The following is a 15,009-nucleotide window of genomic DNA, read 5'->3' as shown; positions in this document are numbered from 1 at the left end:
ATTATTCCTATTTTAGATATAGGGAAACTGAGATACAAAGTGATCAGACCATCACCTAATAATTTGAACTAGATCTGCCTGACTTCAAATGCTAGTTGTTTATACTTTTGACATTTCAGTTTATGTATTTATTTTGGTCACTAAAGACACAATAATGATTTAAATGTGCCCTTGAGCTATGTCTAAAGTCCTGAAAAATAGTAACCATGGTTTTCTCTTGGAATTTCTTTCTTTAAATAAAAAAATTCATTTTAACTATTAAGTTAAAGAAGTAAGGAAAAGAAATGCATGCTGTAATCACATGATTATTAGTAGTTAGACTATACAGTTTGGCCTAAATTATGTAAATATTTTAAAAATCATCAGAAGTGTCTACCCTGTGAAAACTGCAACCTCTCAAGTTAGTTAGGTAAAGATCACGGCTTATTACATTTATGTAAGAATAGAATCAAGGCATTGTAGATTGAAGGTGATACAAGTAAATGAGTATTTGCTCCTTCTAAGATCCTTTTCAACAAAAGAAATATTATGTGTGTCACAGATAAAATTGATAGAGGGCTAAAAACACAAAAATTTGAAAGCATTTACTCAATAAAGACACTCTAAATATTGTATATTTACAGTTACTATTTCAAAACACATTCACACACATTCTCATTTCATTCACAAATGATACAATGATGTAAATATTCTTATTTTTACAGGGAGAGAAAAGGCCAAGGTCTAACCACAAGGCAGTGGCAAGAAGGATTAAAGTCAAGTTCTCTACTTCAGGTTATCTGGCTGAAGGGCCACTTCTTTTACACATTTATTATAATGAAGAAATAAGAACAATCAAAGGATGTTATACATGTTACTGGAAAGGGCTGTTTTAGTTGTTACGAACCCTGCTATTAATGGCCCCTAGCATCACATTTTAATGGTTCTTAGTATCAGGTTTTTTTTCTTTTCTAATTTAATTAATGAAAATGTTTCATATTCCAAAGTGAGGGAAAACAAATTGTGCTTTCTGAACATATTGTATTGTTTTTAAAACCCAGTGTAACTACAGACATATTTTCTTCACTCAATAGACTATTCTCAAAATTTACACAGCTTTAATCTCCTTTTTTACTTTTCCAAGTGGTGAATAAGGATATGAAGAGAATTAATATTTAAAGGACTATAGCAAATCTTTCATAAAGAGGAAGAACTCTTTTATGTACTTATCACATTATAATTTATATATTGATAATTTTACATTTCCATACCTAGACTTTTTAAGTTATATTCAGAGAACCAATATTTAAATTTTTAAATGGTGCATATTAAAGAAAAGCAGTTATTAAATATTACAAAGTAGAAGCCAATGCTTCTTAAATATCAAAATCTCTCTATTGAACATCAAAAATTAAATTTGATACGAGGAGATTCATTGTACTCCATTGATGTCTGTCCTGAACTTCTTTACCTCCCAAACACTTCAAAATTTCTCTTCGCATACTACTTTTAGACTATGATTCTTCTACTCTTTCATTAATTCACAAATTGACACATTTGGGCATTTGTGACATCCACCTTCACTTCCCACTTCCCCGCTTCTTGCAGTTGGACACCATCCTGGTCTTCCTTGGCACCATTCATGCCTGACATGTAATAGGCCCTCAAGAAATGTTTGCTGATGAACCTTCAGTGATTACAGTCTCCTACACCCTGACCTCACCGTTCCTCAGACCTTCCAACTATACTGATGTCCTCTTCTCCTCTGCTCATCTGTCACATGTATGGCCACACATGGATGTTAATCAACACTTGGAAGTGCTCCATCTCTAAGATTTCAAACCCCAAAGCTGGCCTCCTGATTGTAATCTTGAATCTTTACCTCTTCTCTACTGCTGCTCACTCTTGCTAACCCTGCAAGCCCTCCTAACCCTAACCTTCAGTCCATTCTCCTTTCCCAGCTTTTGGTCACATTTAAAATGTTACGGCTCATGCTTTGTATTAGCCCTGACCTTCCACCTTGCCCTTTTCTATGAGGCCCCCTGCTCAGTAGTTTTGCCTAATCAATGCTTAAAAGGAGGCTTAGTGAAAAGGGAGTTTTAAAAAAAGATAAGAGCTGGCAGGGATCACCTAATTCAGCCCCTTAAAATAGTACATGAGGAAACAAGAAGATTGTGACTAGTCTAAGATTTCTAGAACCTATTATTGGCCCTTTCCAGGTCTCTCCCCCAAACATCGCCTAGCCCCCTTTGTGTTTTATCTGTTCCCTACCCAGCCAGTCCCCAAGGGGAACCATTTCAATACCATTTTCCTTGGGCCCTTGTCCTTCTTGCTGCATCTAATTTGCCAATTTCTAACCTTCTATTTTTTTTCTATTATTCTTGGCTTGCTGAGCATTGAGTCAGTTCCATTTCAAATCTATCCCAAGTAACTGGATGTTTCATGTTCTCACAATTCTTTCATTCTTATCCACTTGAATACCTATCAAATTTTCTAATGTTTAGAGCCAAGGAAAGTGCTCAAAAAATAGAAAACTCTCACTCACTTGCTGTTTCCTGAACATAACCCTACTCTGCTACATCCCTTGTTTCTCACCTTGATCCTGCTACTGAAATGCTCCCACAATACCTTTGGATATCTGTATGAGGCCAGCTGAATATCATGTCTTAAAAGACCCCACCCAGCCTACAGTGAGGTCATTTTCTACAGTGGTACTCAATTTGCACCACTTTATTTTGATACAATTTCAGACTTAAAGTTTCAAAAGTTTTATACATATACACATAGAAAAAAGTAGAAGAATTCCAGGATGCCTTTCAACTAGATTCTTAATATATTAAAATTTTACTACATTTGCTTTATTCTCATTCCCTCTCTTTCTCTCTCTCCCTCTCTCTGTACATGCACACATACACATACACCCACACACTTATTTACATATATACATACATAATCTGAAGTATTTAAGGGTAAAAGGGCATCATGTCTGCCAGCTAATCTTAAAAAGGTCAGAAAAAACACTTGTATACACACATATATACAGATGTTGTATAGTTATGTATATATTACTCCGTGTATATATGTGTATATACGTATATTTGGAAAAAAGAAACAAAAACAGAAAACCTTTGTTGGATCCTCTTCCTCTGCTCCACAACTAGATGACTAAGAACTCTAAATTCTAGCTTGAGCTCTCCTATCTGCCTACACACACTCCTTCGGTAATTTCATCAGTCCCATTGATTTAAAATGCTGCCCCTATACTGATCGCTCCCAGATTTATTTCTTTAGCATAAGCTCTTCCCTGAGCTCTGAACTCTAATATCCAACCACCTATTTGCAATCTTGACTTGGACTTCTAACTGGCATATTAAATTTAACCAAAATAGAATTCCCCACTAAACCTGTTTTTTCCCTAATTTTCTTCATTTCCATACATGATACTACTATCCACTCAGTTGCTCAAGCCAAAAACCTAGGAGTCACATTCAATTCCTCCTTCCTCTCCTCCCCACAAAGTCAGCCTGCGGATCAACTCCTCTATGTGCTGGGTCTCCTACTTCTTTCCCTTTGTACTGCTTTCATTTCCACTCTAAGTCACCAGCACCCTCATTTGGCCCACTATAAGTCTCCTATCTTGTTCTCTCACTTCCATTCTCAACCTCTTATCCATTGTCCTCAGAACAATCAGTGCAATCTTTAAAAACAAATAAGCCATATTATGTCACTGCCCTGTTTAAAATGAACCAGTGGCTTCTGATTGCACTGAGAATAAAGTCCAAATTCCTTATGCTGGCCCCTGCCTACTTCTGAGATCTTTTCTTCTAACACTTTCCCCCAGCTCGCTGGACTCCAGTCATGCTGAACTTCATGTAGTTCCAGGATCATGGCAAGATCATTACCATCTCAGGGCTTTTGCATTTACAAGTCCCTCCATTTAGAATGCTTGTCTCTCCCACCCACCTCACCCCAGCCCTGCCAAATTTACTATGGCTGACTCTTCTTCAGATCTCCGCTCAAAAGTCTTTTCCTCAAGAGGTTTTTCCTGACACCCCCCTTACAAGTCACCATCTAGCATACTTTCCTGATTTACTGTACTTCATAGCACCTATCTATATCTGTAGTCACACATTTGTTAATTTGATTCTTGTTTGTTTCTCCCACTGAGAGAACCGAGACTCTTACCACAGCACCCTTGATGTATGTGCTCAAAGACTGGCTGATGTATGTACATCATGTTCACATATGTATGTATGCACTATGAGTAAGTTCTCTCAGGGTAGGTACTGTGTTCTTTTCATCATCTTTTTGCCTTGTATATGGGAGACACTTAAATATCTGTGAAAGGATTAAACTAATGCACATCTTGTTTTTTTCAAAATATAATTAAGATAGGCAATTTTTTTTGTCTGTTTAAAAAATATCCCTCCTCCCCCAATGACTAACAACAAAACATCCTATCAAAATAATCAGTGTTTCTCAGGATTTTTGTGCTCTTCTATTTTCATTGAGGTGAAAAGGAAGAGGAGGTTTCACAGAGCATTCTTTGATTTGTCTCCCACTTAAGGCTTTTCATTCTCTTGAAAAAGACATACTGAAAACATTCCATTCTCTCAAAACAGACATCCTGAAAGCAATCAAGTGCCACTCAAAAAAATTTTGTTTGTTTGTTTTATTTGTTTTTGAGAGAGAGAGAGAGTGTGTGTGTGTGTGCAAGCAAGGGAGGGACAGAGAGAGAGGGAGACACAGAATCCGAAGCAGGCTCCAGGCTCTGAGCTGTCAGCACACAGCCCAATGCAGGGCTCGAACCCACCAACCATGAGATTATGACCTGAGCCGAAGTCGACTGCTTAACCGACTGAGCCACCCAGGCACCCCCCCAAATTTTTTTTAGAGTCACAGAAACTATTTTTTGGATTTTTTTTCCTTTTATGAGTCAAGGAACATTATTTACAGCTTGCCCTGAGGCTTCTGTTAATGTTTGTTAAGGATGGGGTGTTGCAATTAGAGTCGCTCTGTTCTCCTATAAAAGCAGACTGCTGCAGAATAACTTTCCTCAACTGCTATATTTTCAGTGACACAGAATGTTATAAATTGTTTCCAATAAACAGGAAGGAAAGGGGCACCTGGGTGGCTTAGTCGGTTAAGTGTCAGACTTGGGCTCAGGTCATGATCTCAAGCCCAGCATCGGGGTTTGTGCTGACAGCTCAGAGCCTGGAGCCTGCTTCAGATTCTGTGTCTCCCTCTCTTTGCCCCTCCCCAGCTCATGCTCTGTCTTTATCTCTGGCTCTCTCTCTCTCAAAAATAAATAAACATAAAGAAAAATTTTTTTAAATAGGAATAAAAGTCAAAAGTATTTTCTAGAAGCTTCTCTTCCCCCCTTTTTGAAGTCTCCTCTATAATTTAAGTGAGGGGCACCTGGGTGACTCAATCAGTGAAACGTCCAACTTTGGCTCAGGTCATGATCTCACAGTTCCTGAGTTCAAGCCTTGCATTGGTCTCTGCCCTGACAGTGCAAAGCCTGCTTCAAACCTTCTATCCTCTCTTCTTTCCTCCCTCTCCCTTTGCCCCTCCCCCGCTTGTGCTCACTCACTCTCACTCTCTCTCTTTTTAAAAAATTAAAAATAAAATTTAAGTGAATACATGTGATTTGAATGTTCTAATTTATTTTAGCTACTGAGATAACTTTTTAAGAAATTAAACCTTTTCTCAGTTTCAAGCATAATATATATTTGATCAGCTCTCACCAAAATGAACCTTTTCTATAGAAGATGAAATAGAGTTATTTGTCTTTCCACTAGCATTTGCAATACTTATTAATTAGCAGCTTTCTCCAGTTGTCCCCATCTCTCTTTTCCTTCTTCTTGGTCTTTACTACACAGCTCCACCATTCAAGGTAAATGATCAAATGTATTCTAAGTATCTAAAAAGGAAGGTATTGATCTTTTTTCTAAAACCAAAACAAAAATGATCCTCTCTTATTACAGAGATATTTTGGCTGACTTTTTTTATTCAGTAACTCCATCGATTATGAATAGTTTACTCTGTAGCATGTACATGGATATACAGATTAACATTTGAGTTAAATAAAAGTTACTATTAAATAAGAAAAATATAAGCTTTTTCCATAACAAAAATCTTAGCACACACAAAAGAATAATATTTCTATCAAAATTGCTATTTTTCCATCATTTTCATATCTAAGACCTGAATGGAAGTCATCATTAAAGATAGTGATCAAAATGATCCACAATATAATATTGGTAGTGTATGTAAAAATGACTATAAACGTAAAATGAAGAATAATGTTATGGTAGGATAACTACAATGACATCCTTGGCTAACATTGGAAAACCTTAGTTTAGTCAAACTTTATAAAGAGGGGAAGTGTATCCTTAAATATAAGTTATTAAAGGCAGTTTTAATAAATTATTAACTTTATTTTGCGGTCAGTGCTTTGAAAATGGAGTAGTAACTGATAATCACATCAATCCTTTTGTCTCAATATTAACGGTTTATATAGAAACGGATATAAAGAAAGTTTCTCAGAAAGATGGAATTGTTCATTGTTCTGTCGGATATGTAAAAACAATGCTGACTCAAAAGCAGCCAAATGGACAGCTGCAGATGCTGTACCCAATGGAAATACTAAGCAGGCATAGCACAAATCAATAATTAACAAAGCAGATGCACAAAGCTTGATGAGAATGAATAATTGCATAGGCAGGAATGGTAAAAGGAGCTGATAACAGTACTAGTTTTGTAAGAAATTAGATAAACTCTTTGTATTCACAAATTTGTTAGCAAGAGGACTTCAATGCCTAATGGTACACAAAGAATATCTTTTCAGAATGGTTTGATTAAATTGATATGCACCTTTAATAACAGTTATCACTAAAAGTATTTAGAAATCAAAATTACCCACAAGAAAATATTGGTAGGGTGAACATAAAAATAATTTTAAAAGTAAAGAATGAAATAATGTTCTAGGTGTGCGAACTACAGGAGCATCATCAAATTGTTTATTTGGGGAATGCTTAAGTTCAATGGAATGTTAAAGAGGGAGGTATACATTTAGTGTACATCCTTTTCTAACTTTGTGTGTGTGTGTGTGTGTGTGTGTGTGTGTGTGTGTGTGTGTAAACCCTTTCCTAACTAGTCAGTAAGTTTCTTGAGGATAAGTATCATGTTTTATAATGTAGTCTAAAAGCACTAAGCTCAATGCTTTATGTATAAATAAATACCTGTAGAATGAATAAAATAACATATCTTGATTTCTTCAAAATATAATGGATATGGACAATATGATTAAGCATGCTTTAGTAAAAGCATTCAGAGTAAATTCTTTATGTAGATGCTGAATATGTGACTTGGAAACATCTTTTAGGAGTCTTTATGTTTCTGAGAAATTAGTTCTTAAATTGCAGTGACTTTAATAGATACATTTTATAGCAAACTTGGAAAGCATGTGTCAGAGTTTTAGGTACATAAGGAATTCAGGTTTTTAAGGTTCATTTATAGGCTTTTTCCTTGGGACATATGTTGAAAGAATAACTGCCCTTGTGAATGCAAGGAGTCATTGCTCAAAACTGTTTCAAGTGCTTTAAACTGAAGATTCATTCTTTTTTTTTTTTAATGTTTAGTTATTTTTGGGGGTGGGGGGTGGGGGGTAGAGGCACAGAGAGAGGGAGAGAAAGAATCCCAAATAGGCTCTGCACTGTCAGCATAGAACCCAATGTGGGGCTTGGTCTAACAACCTGTGAAATCTTGACCTGAGCCAAAATCAAGAGTCAGTCACTTAACCAACTGACCCACCCAGGCACCCCTGAAAATGTATTCTTTATCCAGATGCCTGTTTTATATCATTCTATTTTCTTTGAGTTATCATTGAAAATACATACTTTCTATTATCTACTTATTCATTGATTCACAGATATTTATTGAGTATCTATTGTGTACCAGGTACTATTCTAGATGCCAGGAATATAGCAGTGAGGTAGCAAAAATCACTGAATTTATGGAAATTTTATTCTAGGGGTGGAGACAGACAATGGAGATAAATCAGTAAACTATGCAATAAGTTAGTGTTTGGTACTAAAGGGAAAAAAATATAGCAGAGAAGTACGGTAGAAAATCTGAGAAGGAAGTGGGATTTTAAATTGAGTGGCCAGGAAAGGCCTCACCGAGAAGTGACATTTGGATTAAGTCCTGAAGGAGGTGAAGGAGCTAGTCCTTTGGCTGTTTGGGGAAAGAGCATTCCAGGCAGGGGAAATCCCAAGTTACATAAGTCTTGAGGTGAAAGAGTGTTTGGCATAGTTGAGAAATATCAAGGAGGTCAGCATGTCTGGACAAGACCAAGACGGAGTGTGGTGGGACATGAGATCAAAGAGATGACGGAAGGCTAGGTCATAAAGGACCTCATAGGAAAGAAAGGAAGCCATTGAAGTGTTTTGCACAGAGTAGTGGCATCTGACTTTTTAACGGGACCACACTGGCCACTGAAGAGGGCAAGGGTGGAAATAACTGAGATCATTTATAGTTATGGCTATAATCCAACAAGAGATGGTGGTGGCTTGAACCAGAATGGTGGCAGGGGTTATAATGAGAAATGACTGGATTCCAGATATATTTTGAAGATAGTATTCACAGGATTTTCAAACAATATAATGTGAGGTTATCTACTACTTGTGATAGTTCAAATGTCCACTGTTCACTCCTAATTGCTAAAAAAGATACAAATTCTCACACGTTCTCTGTTATTTCTAGATTATGATGTTAACATAACTTTTCTTTTGTTCCTGGGTTTGAAAACACATGTCAGCTACTTGTGTCCTGACTCAACCTTGAGAAAGGGTGAAGAGAAAATGTGGCTCAGAAATTTGAAAGTGCCAACACTATCCTATGAGCTCCTCCTAGACTGTAAGCTCTGTGAGACCTATGTCATTTACCTTATGTCCTCCAGGCCTGCGTCAGAACCTTGCACACATCAGGCTCTCAAAAAATGTTCAATGGTGTACTCTCTACATTTCCCAAGAAATAACAAAGCGAAGGACAACATCCAGCCGTATCAATTGCACAATCATAAATTAAAATTTGTATTTTTAGTATTAAGGACATTATTCTTGGATATTCAACTTGGAAATGTATTTGAGCTTCCGCAAATCAGTACTGAACACCGTTCAATCTAAAGTTGTTTTAGCTTTTCCGAACCTTTTAACTAAAGGGCGGAGAAGACTGGCTTTGCAATACACAGCTGGGCTGTCATATTACACCGCCTCTCAGTTGTGAAGCTACCGCAGCATTAAGCCCTCTTGAACAGGGCACAAACGTCTTGTCTACAAGAATAATCAGACAAAATGCACGTACACCAGCAGCCGAAGAACCAAGTCTGTCCTGGGGCTTAGCCCACAAATCTCCGGGGCCACGGGCCTGCGCAGTGCTCGCCGGGGGTTGTAGTTTCCTTCCCTCCTCTTTCTTCTTGCGAACTCGGCCGCCGTTGCGCCAGCGCCCCAAGTGGCGGGCAAGCTCTGTGAAGCGCAGCGTACGCCGCGGCGCGGAGCGTTTCCTAGCAACGGGGGAGCGGCAACGTCACGGCGGTGGGTTCTTAGCGCAGCTGCCCCTTGTAGAGCCGCTGTGTGTACCTTCCAGCACCTGCGGTCTGCAGGGAGCGCTTCTCACAGCCTGGTGCGCACGTCTTCGTCCGTCCTTGTCCGCTTTATCCTGCCCCAGGACGCGGAGAGCAGCCTGCCGCCGCGACCCCTCCTCTGAGGTCCCGGCCCGAGGCTAGAGGCAGTCCGGCCGGTTCTCGCCGGCCCTCGCCCCCCGCGCCCCTGGAGCCAGCCAGCCGCCCGCGGCCTCGGCGGGACGATGCTGGAGTCCATTCGCGTGACGGGTGAGTGCCCGGAAGGGCTGGCCCCTGTGCTGGCGGGGGCGGACACTGTCCTCCCGGCTCCTGGCGACGGGTGTGAGGCGACTCGGGGCCCCAGTCGCCCCGGAGGCCGAGGAAACGGCTTGAGTGGGCTCCGCGCGCGGCCGGGGCGCTCAACCCGGCGCCCGGAACAAGTGCGTGGCGCGCAGGAGGTGCTCAGGAAAATTCGCGGAGGGAAGACAGAAAAACGGTCCCTTTTCCTTTTGTCGCTTATTATCAGTAAGCACGTGCCATGGAATCTAGGGAAGTGAATCATAATCAACAGATTACTCATCCTACAAATGTGCGCTGTAAATAAGCCATTTCAAAGCATATTAGCTATGTAGTTAGGTATTATACTGTACTGGCATCTAATTTTCTAGAATGTTCAGAAAAATCAGAGCTAAGCAAAAGAACACATTCCAGTATATGAGTATTTATACAGTGTTTATTTCTCTCTGTTTTTTGTTTTTTTTTTTTCTCTGTGCTTTTATTTTTAAGTCAGAACGTTTTGGGTTAATACTATTAATAGGTCACTTTATGGTATGTATGATTCTAAGCAGAAGAAATGGGTGTTCAGACCCCAGGTCAGAAAATTTACTTGCCTTTTATATTATTTAAAAAATAGGTATTGATGTTAATCATTTAAATATTAGCTTACGTATTAGAAGAGTTCCCTAGGACATTATTCTGCCTTTAATTCTCTGTAACATTTCTGCCAGACAGGGTTTTTGGTAGTCCAGTATCATGACGAACAACAGTAAAGGGAAATGCTTAATCTGCAAACTAGTGTCAAGGCCAGAATTTTTTAGTTTCAGGCACTGCAGTACCAAACAGACTATTTTTAAATTCTAAAGTTTTAGAGTTTAGACTAGTTTTTAAATTCTAAAACTGAATTCTTTTCCAGTGAAAATACTTGTGGTCTTAATTTTATGCTGTTTTATTTCATGATTCATGTTATAAAATATGGAGCTGATTTTGTACTTTATCTCATTGTTATTTGTGTTGACAGGAAGCGTAAGAGTTACAGGAAGCAACTTAAATTGGCATTAGTTTTTTAAATGTAATTTGATGCAGATACTATTTTTTCACCTTAAAATACAGTGAAAAATTTGAAAGTTACTTAAAAATACCATACCTTCTTTTTGGGAGCAGGTACTAGATACCCTCCCTCGCCCACACACACAGTTGTGACAACCAAAAATGCCATCAGACATTGTCAAGTGTTCCCTGGAGGGCAAAATTACCCCCCCCCTTTCCCATTGAAAATCACTGCCTTGCAGAAAAATACAGTTTGATTTTGTCAAAGTGAGGGTTATTAGATACTGATTGAGAAATAATATCAGTTATGATAATTTCCCCAAAGCAAAACAATCATTGTAGAGAGAGAATACCATTATGATATTAGTATTAGAAAGTGGGTATTCAGTCAGAATACCACTTAGATCCAACTAAGTGGATCTCCTGCTTTTCACTGTGCAGAGTTGGAAGTTTGAGGAGAGATACTTTAAGAAATAGTAGACTGATTCCTCTTGCCTCAACTCCCTTTCTGTGATTTAGTGGCAGAAATCAATCCAACTGTACATGTTGCATACCCTGAGATAGATTGTTCTGCAGTGAATTTCTATAGTTCAGTAAGAATTAAAACAGCCATTTGAGAAGTAGAGCATCAAATTTACAGCCCCTTTAGAAATAATTGATCGGGTTATTTTTCAAAATAGTTTTTTTTTAAATTTTTTTAAAGCTTATTTATTTTGAGAGAGAGAGTGCACAAGTGGGGAAGGGGGCGGGAGAGAGAGAGAGGGAGAGAGAGAATCCCAAGCAGGCTGCACACCACCAGTGCAGAGCTCAACGCAGGGCTCGAACTCACAAATTGCAAGATCATGACCTGAGCCAAAATCTGACGCTTAACTGAGTTACTCAGGTGCCTCTCAAAATAGTTTTTATATGGTACTTGACTAGTTAAAACAATAGTTCCAGAACCCTAATGCAAACATTTTCACTAACATACCAGAAAGCCCAACTGGGACAACTAGAAACTTTATGAAGAGAATGTAGCTGAAAACATGACCCCCTTTTCCCTTGCTGCCCTCTCAGTACTTGTTGATACCTAAGAAGCCATCTTCTTCTGGTGGTTTTTAATCTCAGGATGGAAGCAATTACTTAAATATTTCTGAAATCGCTTCCTATATGATATCTCACTTTTGACTTATTAGTCATGACTTAATATAATTAAATATAACATTCTGATAGAGCTGCCGACTGGAGGAACAAAATAAGAAAGCTGTGTATGCTGTTTGAAATGGAATCAAATCAGAAAACGGGTTTTTTTTTTGCCTACTTACAGCTTTTTAAAGATAGTTTATTATACTAAAGCCACTAAAATGTCGATTCTAGAATATAGAAGTAATTACTGTTAAATTTACCTTGGAAATCCAAATTTAATGATTCTAAATATTTTCCCATTTACATTATTCCATGGAGTATTTCTGTAGGAGCTGAATATAATATTGAATTTAATAACAATACCGATAGTTAACACAGGCTGCTTACTACAGGTTGGCACTGTTCTTAGTACTTCATAGATATTACCATTTTCAATCTTCACACGAATACTGTGAAATGTGTATTATTATCCCATTTACAGAAATGGAAACTACAGCACAAAGAAGTTCACTTGGTCAAGGTCACAACTAATAAGCAGCCAAGATTCAAACTGGAGAAGCTTCATTCCAAAGCCCATGTTTTCAACCACTAGGAAAGGCAGAACACTATTACAGTGACTATATGTTGATTTAAGCCACAGAGTTCAACATGAAGATCTCATTTAACATCAGTGGTGCATTATCTGATAGTTGAGTCAAGATATTTTTTAAGCTATTATCACAGGCAAATCTGTAAATAATTTTTGCCTGGAAAGATTGTATTTCACTTGACTATAAAATTGTTTTCAAAGTAGAAGACATCTAGCCCATTCAGTGAGTGACAGGAAACTGTAAGAAGCCTTATAAGAGTATGTTAATATATGATTTCCTACTGCCCATATTTTGTATGGTATAAAAGAAGTGATTGAGTCATCTGGAAATGAAGCTCCTTTCTAACAAAAGTGAGTGTTTAAAAATACTGGAGACAAAAGTTTTCTTAAGGCCAGTGTTTGGCCATCTGATATGGATACACTTAGGCGCATAGCTCCTGTTTGTCCTATAGCATTAGGCATCTGCCATTAAAACTTGTCTTCCACAGGGGTGCCTGGGTGGCTCAGTCGGTTAAGCGTCCCAACTTCGGCTCAGGTCATGATCTCGCGGTCCGTGGGTTTGAGCCCCGTGTCAGGCTCTGTGCTGACAGCTCAGAGCCTGGAGCCTGTTTCGGATTCTGTGTCTCCCTCTTTCTCTGACCCTCCCCTGTTCGTGCTCTCTCTCTGTGTCTCAAAAATAAATGTTAAAAAAAAAAATTTTTTTTTAAAACTTGTCTTCCACATCACTGGTTGTTTCATTTTTTTCATGTGATCCTGGTATGATTTTTTTCCCCTCAACCTTCAGGCATTCAAATCCGGTATCCTTTCCTTTCCTCTCAAATACTGGTTACCTCTCAGGCCATCCTTTCATGAGCAAGTCAGTGAATGAGCAAAAACAAACACAGATGTTTGCCATAATGGGACTTACAATTTCAGTATTGGAGGAGTCCTTCATACAAACAAATGTAAAACTACAACTGTGACAGGTGCTTCAAAGAACCTTCCAGGGGAGGTTTCCGGAACAAGTGGTATTTGAACTAAAGGATGAGTGGGAATTAGTCTGATGGGAAGAAGCACTCTCCAAACATAGGGGACAGTGTATGAAGAGGTGTTGTGTCTGAAGAGAGGCTGGTGAGTGTGAGGGATTGACAGAATGAAAGGAAGCTAGAGTGGACTGAGTAAGGGCGACATTGTGCAAGGAGGCAAGAGAGGCAGGGTGACCTGACGGTAAGTGACATCATATGCCACGGTCAGGAGTTTTGTCTTCATCCTAAGGGGAAAACCATGGGGAACTTTGTTTTCTAGCACATTCACTGTTGTTTCAGATGGTTTTTAAAACGGTTTCTTTTACCACAACCACCATTTTCTGGCATTATAGAATACCCTGCATATTTCTAACTAAAATAATAACACACAATTCCTGACCAAAGAACAACAGCATCACATTATAAAGAATCATTGTTACTAGTTGAGTAACACTGAAGTACTCCTAACTGGGATTGTGACATTTTTGGGAATCCTGAAGTAAAGTCAATTTTCTCAGTTCCTGAATGACATGAGCAGTGCCTTTTCATCTCCTTTTTTAACTTACAGTTGAGAAACTATATGGGGTTCTGTTGAATTCAGAGATGTTAAAAATAGTAGATTATCTGTTATAAGGCAAATTGGGCAATAAGTATGTCTTCAAAGATACTGATGTTTTCACAGATCTTAAAAGATTAAGGTGTGGGGCTCCTGGGTGGCTCAGTTGGTTGAGCGTCCAACTCTTGATCTCTGCTCAGGTCATGATCTCACAGTTCGTGAGTTTGAGCTCTGCGTCGGGCTCTGCCCTGGCAGCAGAGAGCCTGCTTGGCATTTTGTCTCTCCCTGTATCTCTTTCCCCCTCCCCGCAAAAAGATTAAGGTGTAACTTACATTCAGTAAAGTGCACAAGTCTTAAGTGTGTAACCCAATAAATTTGTGTATATGTAACCACTGCCCAGAAGAAGATAGCCTCTTCCTAGGTTATAACCCATCCCTCAGTGGTAACCACTATTCTGACTTCTAACACCATAAATTAGATTTGCCTGTTTCTGAACTATGTAAAAATGGAATTATACTGTATGTACTCTTTTGATCTGGCTTCATTTGCACAGTATTGCCTGTGAGATGCACTGTATTGTTGCTTGCACCCTTAGCTGCTTTTTCATTGCAATGTAGTGTTCTGTTATACAGGTTACCATAATTTATTCATTTTTTCCTATTCTTGATATTATATCATTTAAGTGATGAACAACTACTTGATAAAGTGTTTATCTTGTTTGGGGACTATATTGTTTTGTTTTGCCTTTTCTTCTGTTTGTAATCAATCTATTGTCTTATTATGTAAGATTATCCCATATTCTTAGGTT

The 15,009-nt window shown here is 38.5% G+C and overlaps 1 protein-coding gene across 4 annotated transcripts in view; it reads left to right on the top strand.

The window, feature by feature from the left end:
• KIAA0895 (KIAA0895 ortholog) overlaps positions 1 to 15,009 on the top strand; it is a 76,156-nt gene that overhangs the window by 6,451 nt on the left and 54,696 nt on the right. For 2 of the 4 annotated variants that reach the window (XM_042922095.1, XM_042922116.1), the window contains exon 2: positions 705 to 774. In XM_042922095.1, the coding sequence (XP_042778029.1) occupies positions 705 to 774 (70 nt within the window). Of the gene's footprint in view, positions 1 to 704; positions 775 to 9,534; positions 9,872 to 15,009 lie in introns of those variants that run through there. The other 2 variants (XM_042922105.1, XM_042922127.1) reach the window with 2 other exon arrangements.

This window comes from Panthera leo, chromosome A2 (genome assembly GCF_018350215.1).
Source record: "Panthera leo isolate Ple1 chromosome A2, P.leo_Ple1_pat1.1, whole genome shotgun sequence".
Taxonomy (NCBI): domain Eukaryota; kingdom Metazoa; phylum Chordata; class Mammalia; order Carnivora; family Felidae; genus Panthera; species Panthera leo.
This window is presented reverse-complemented; position numbering and strand designations above follow the sequence as displayed.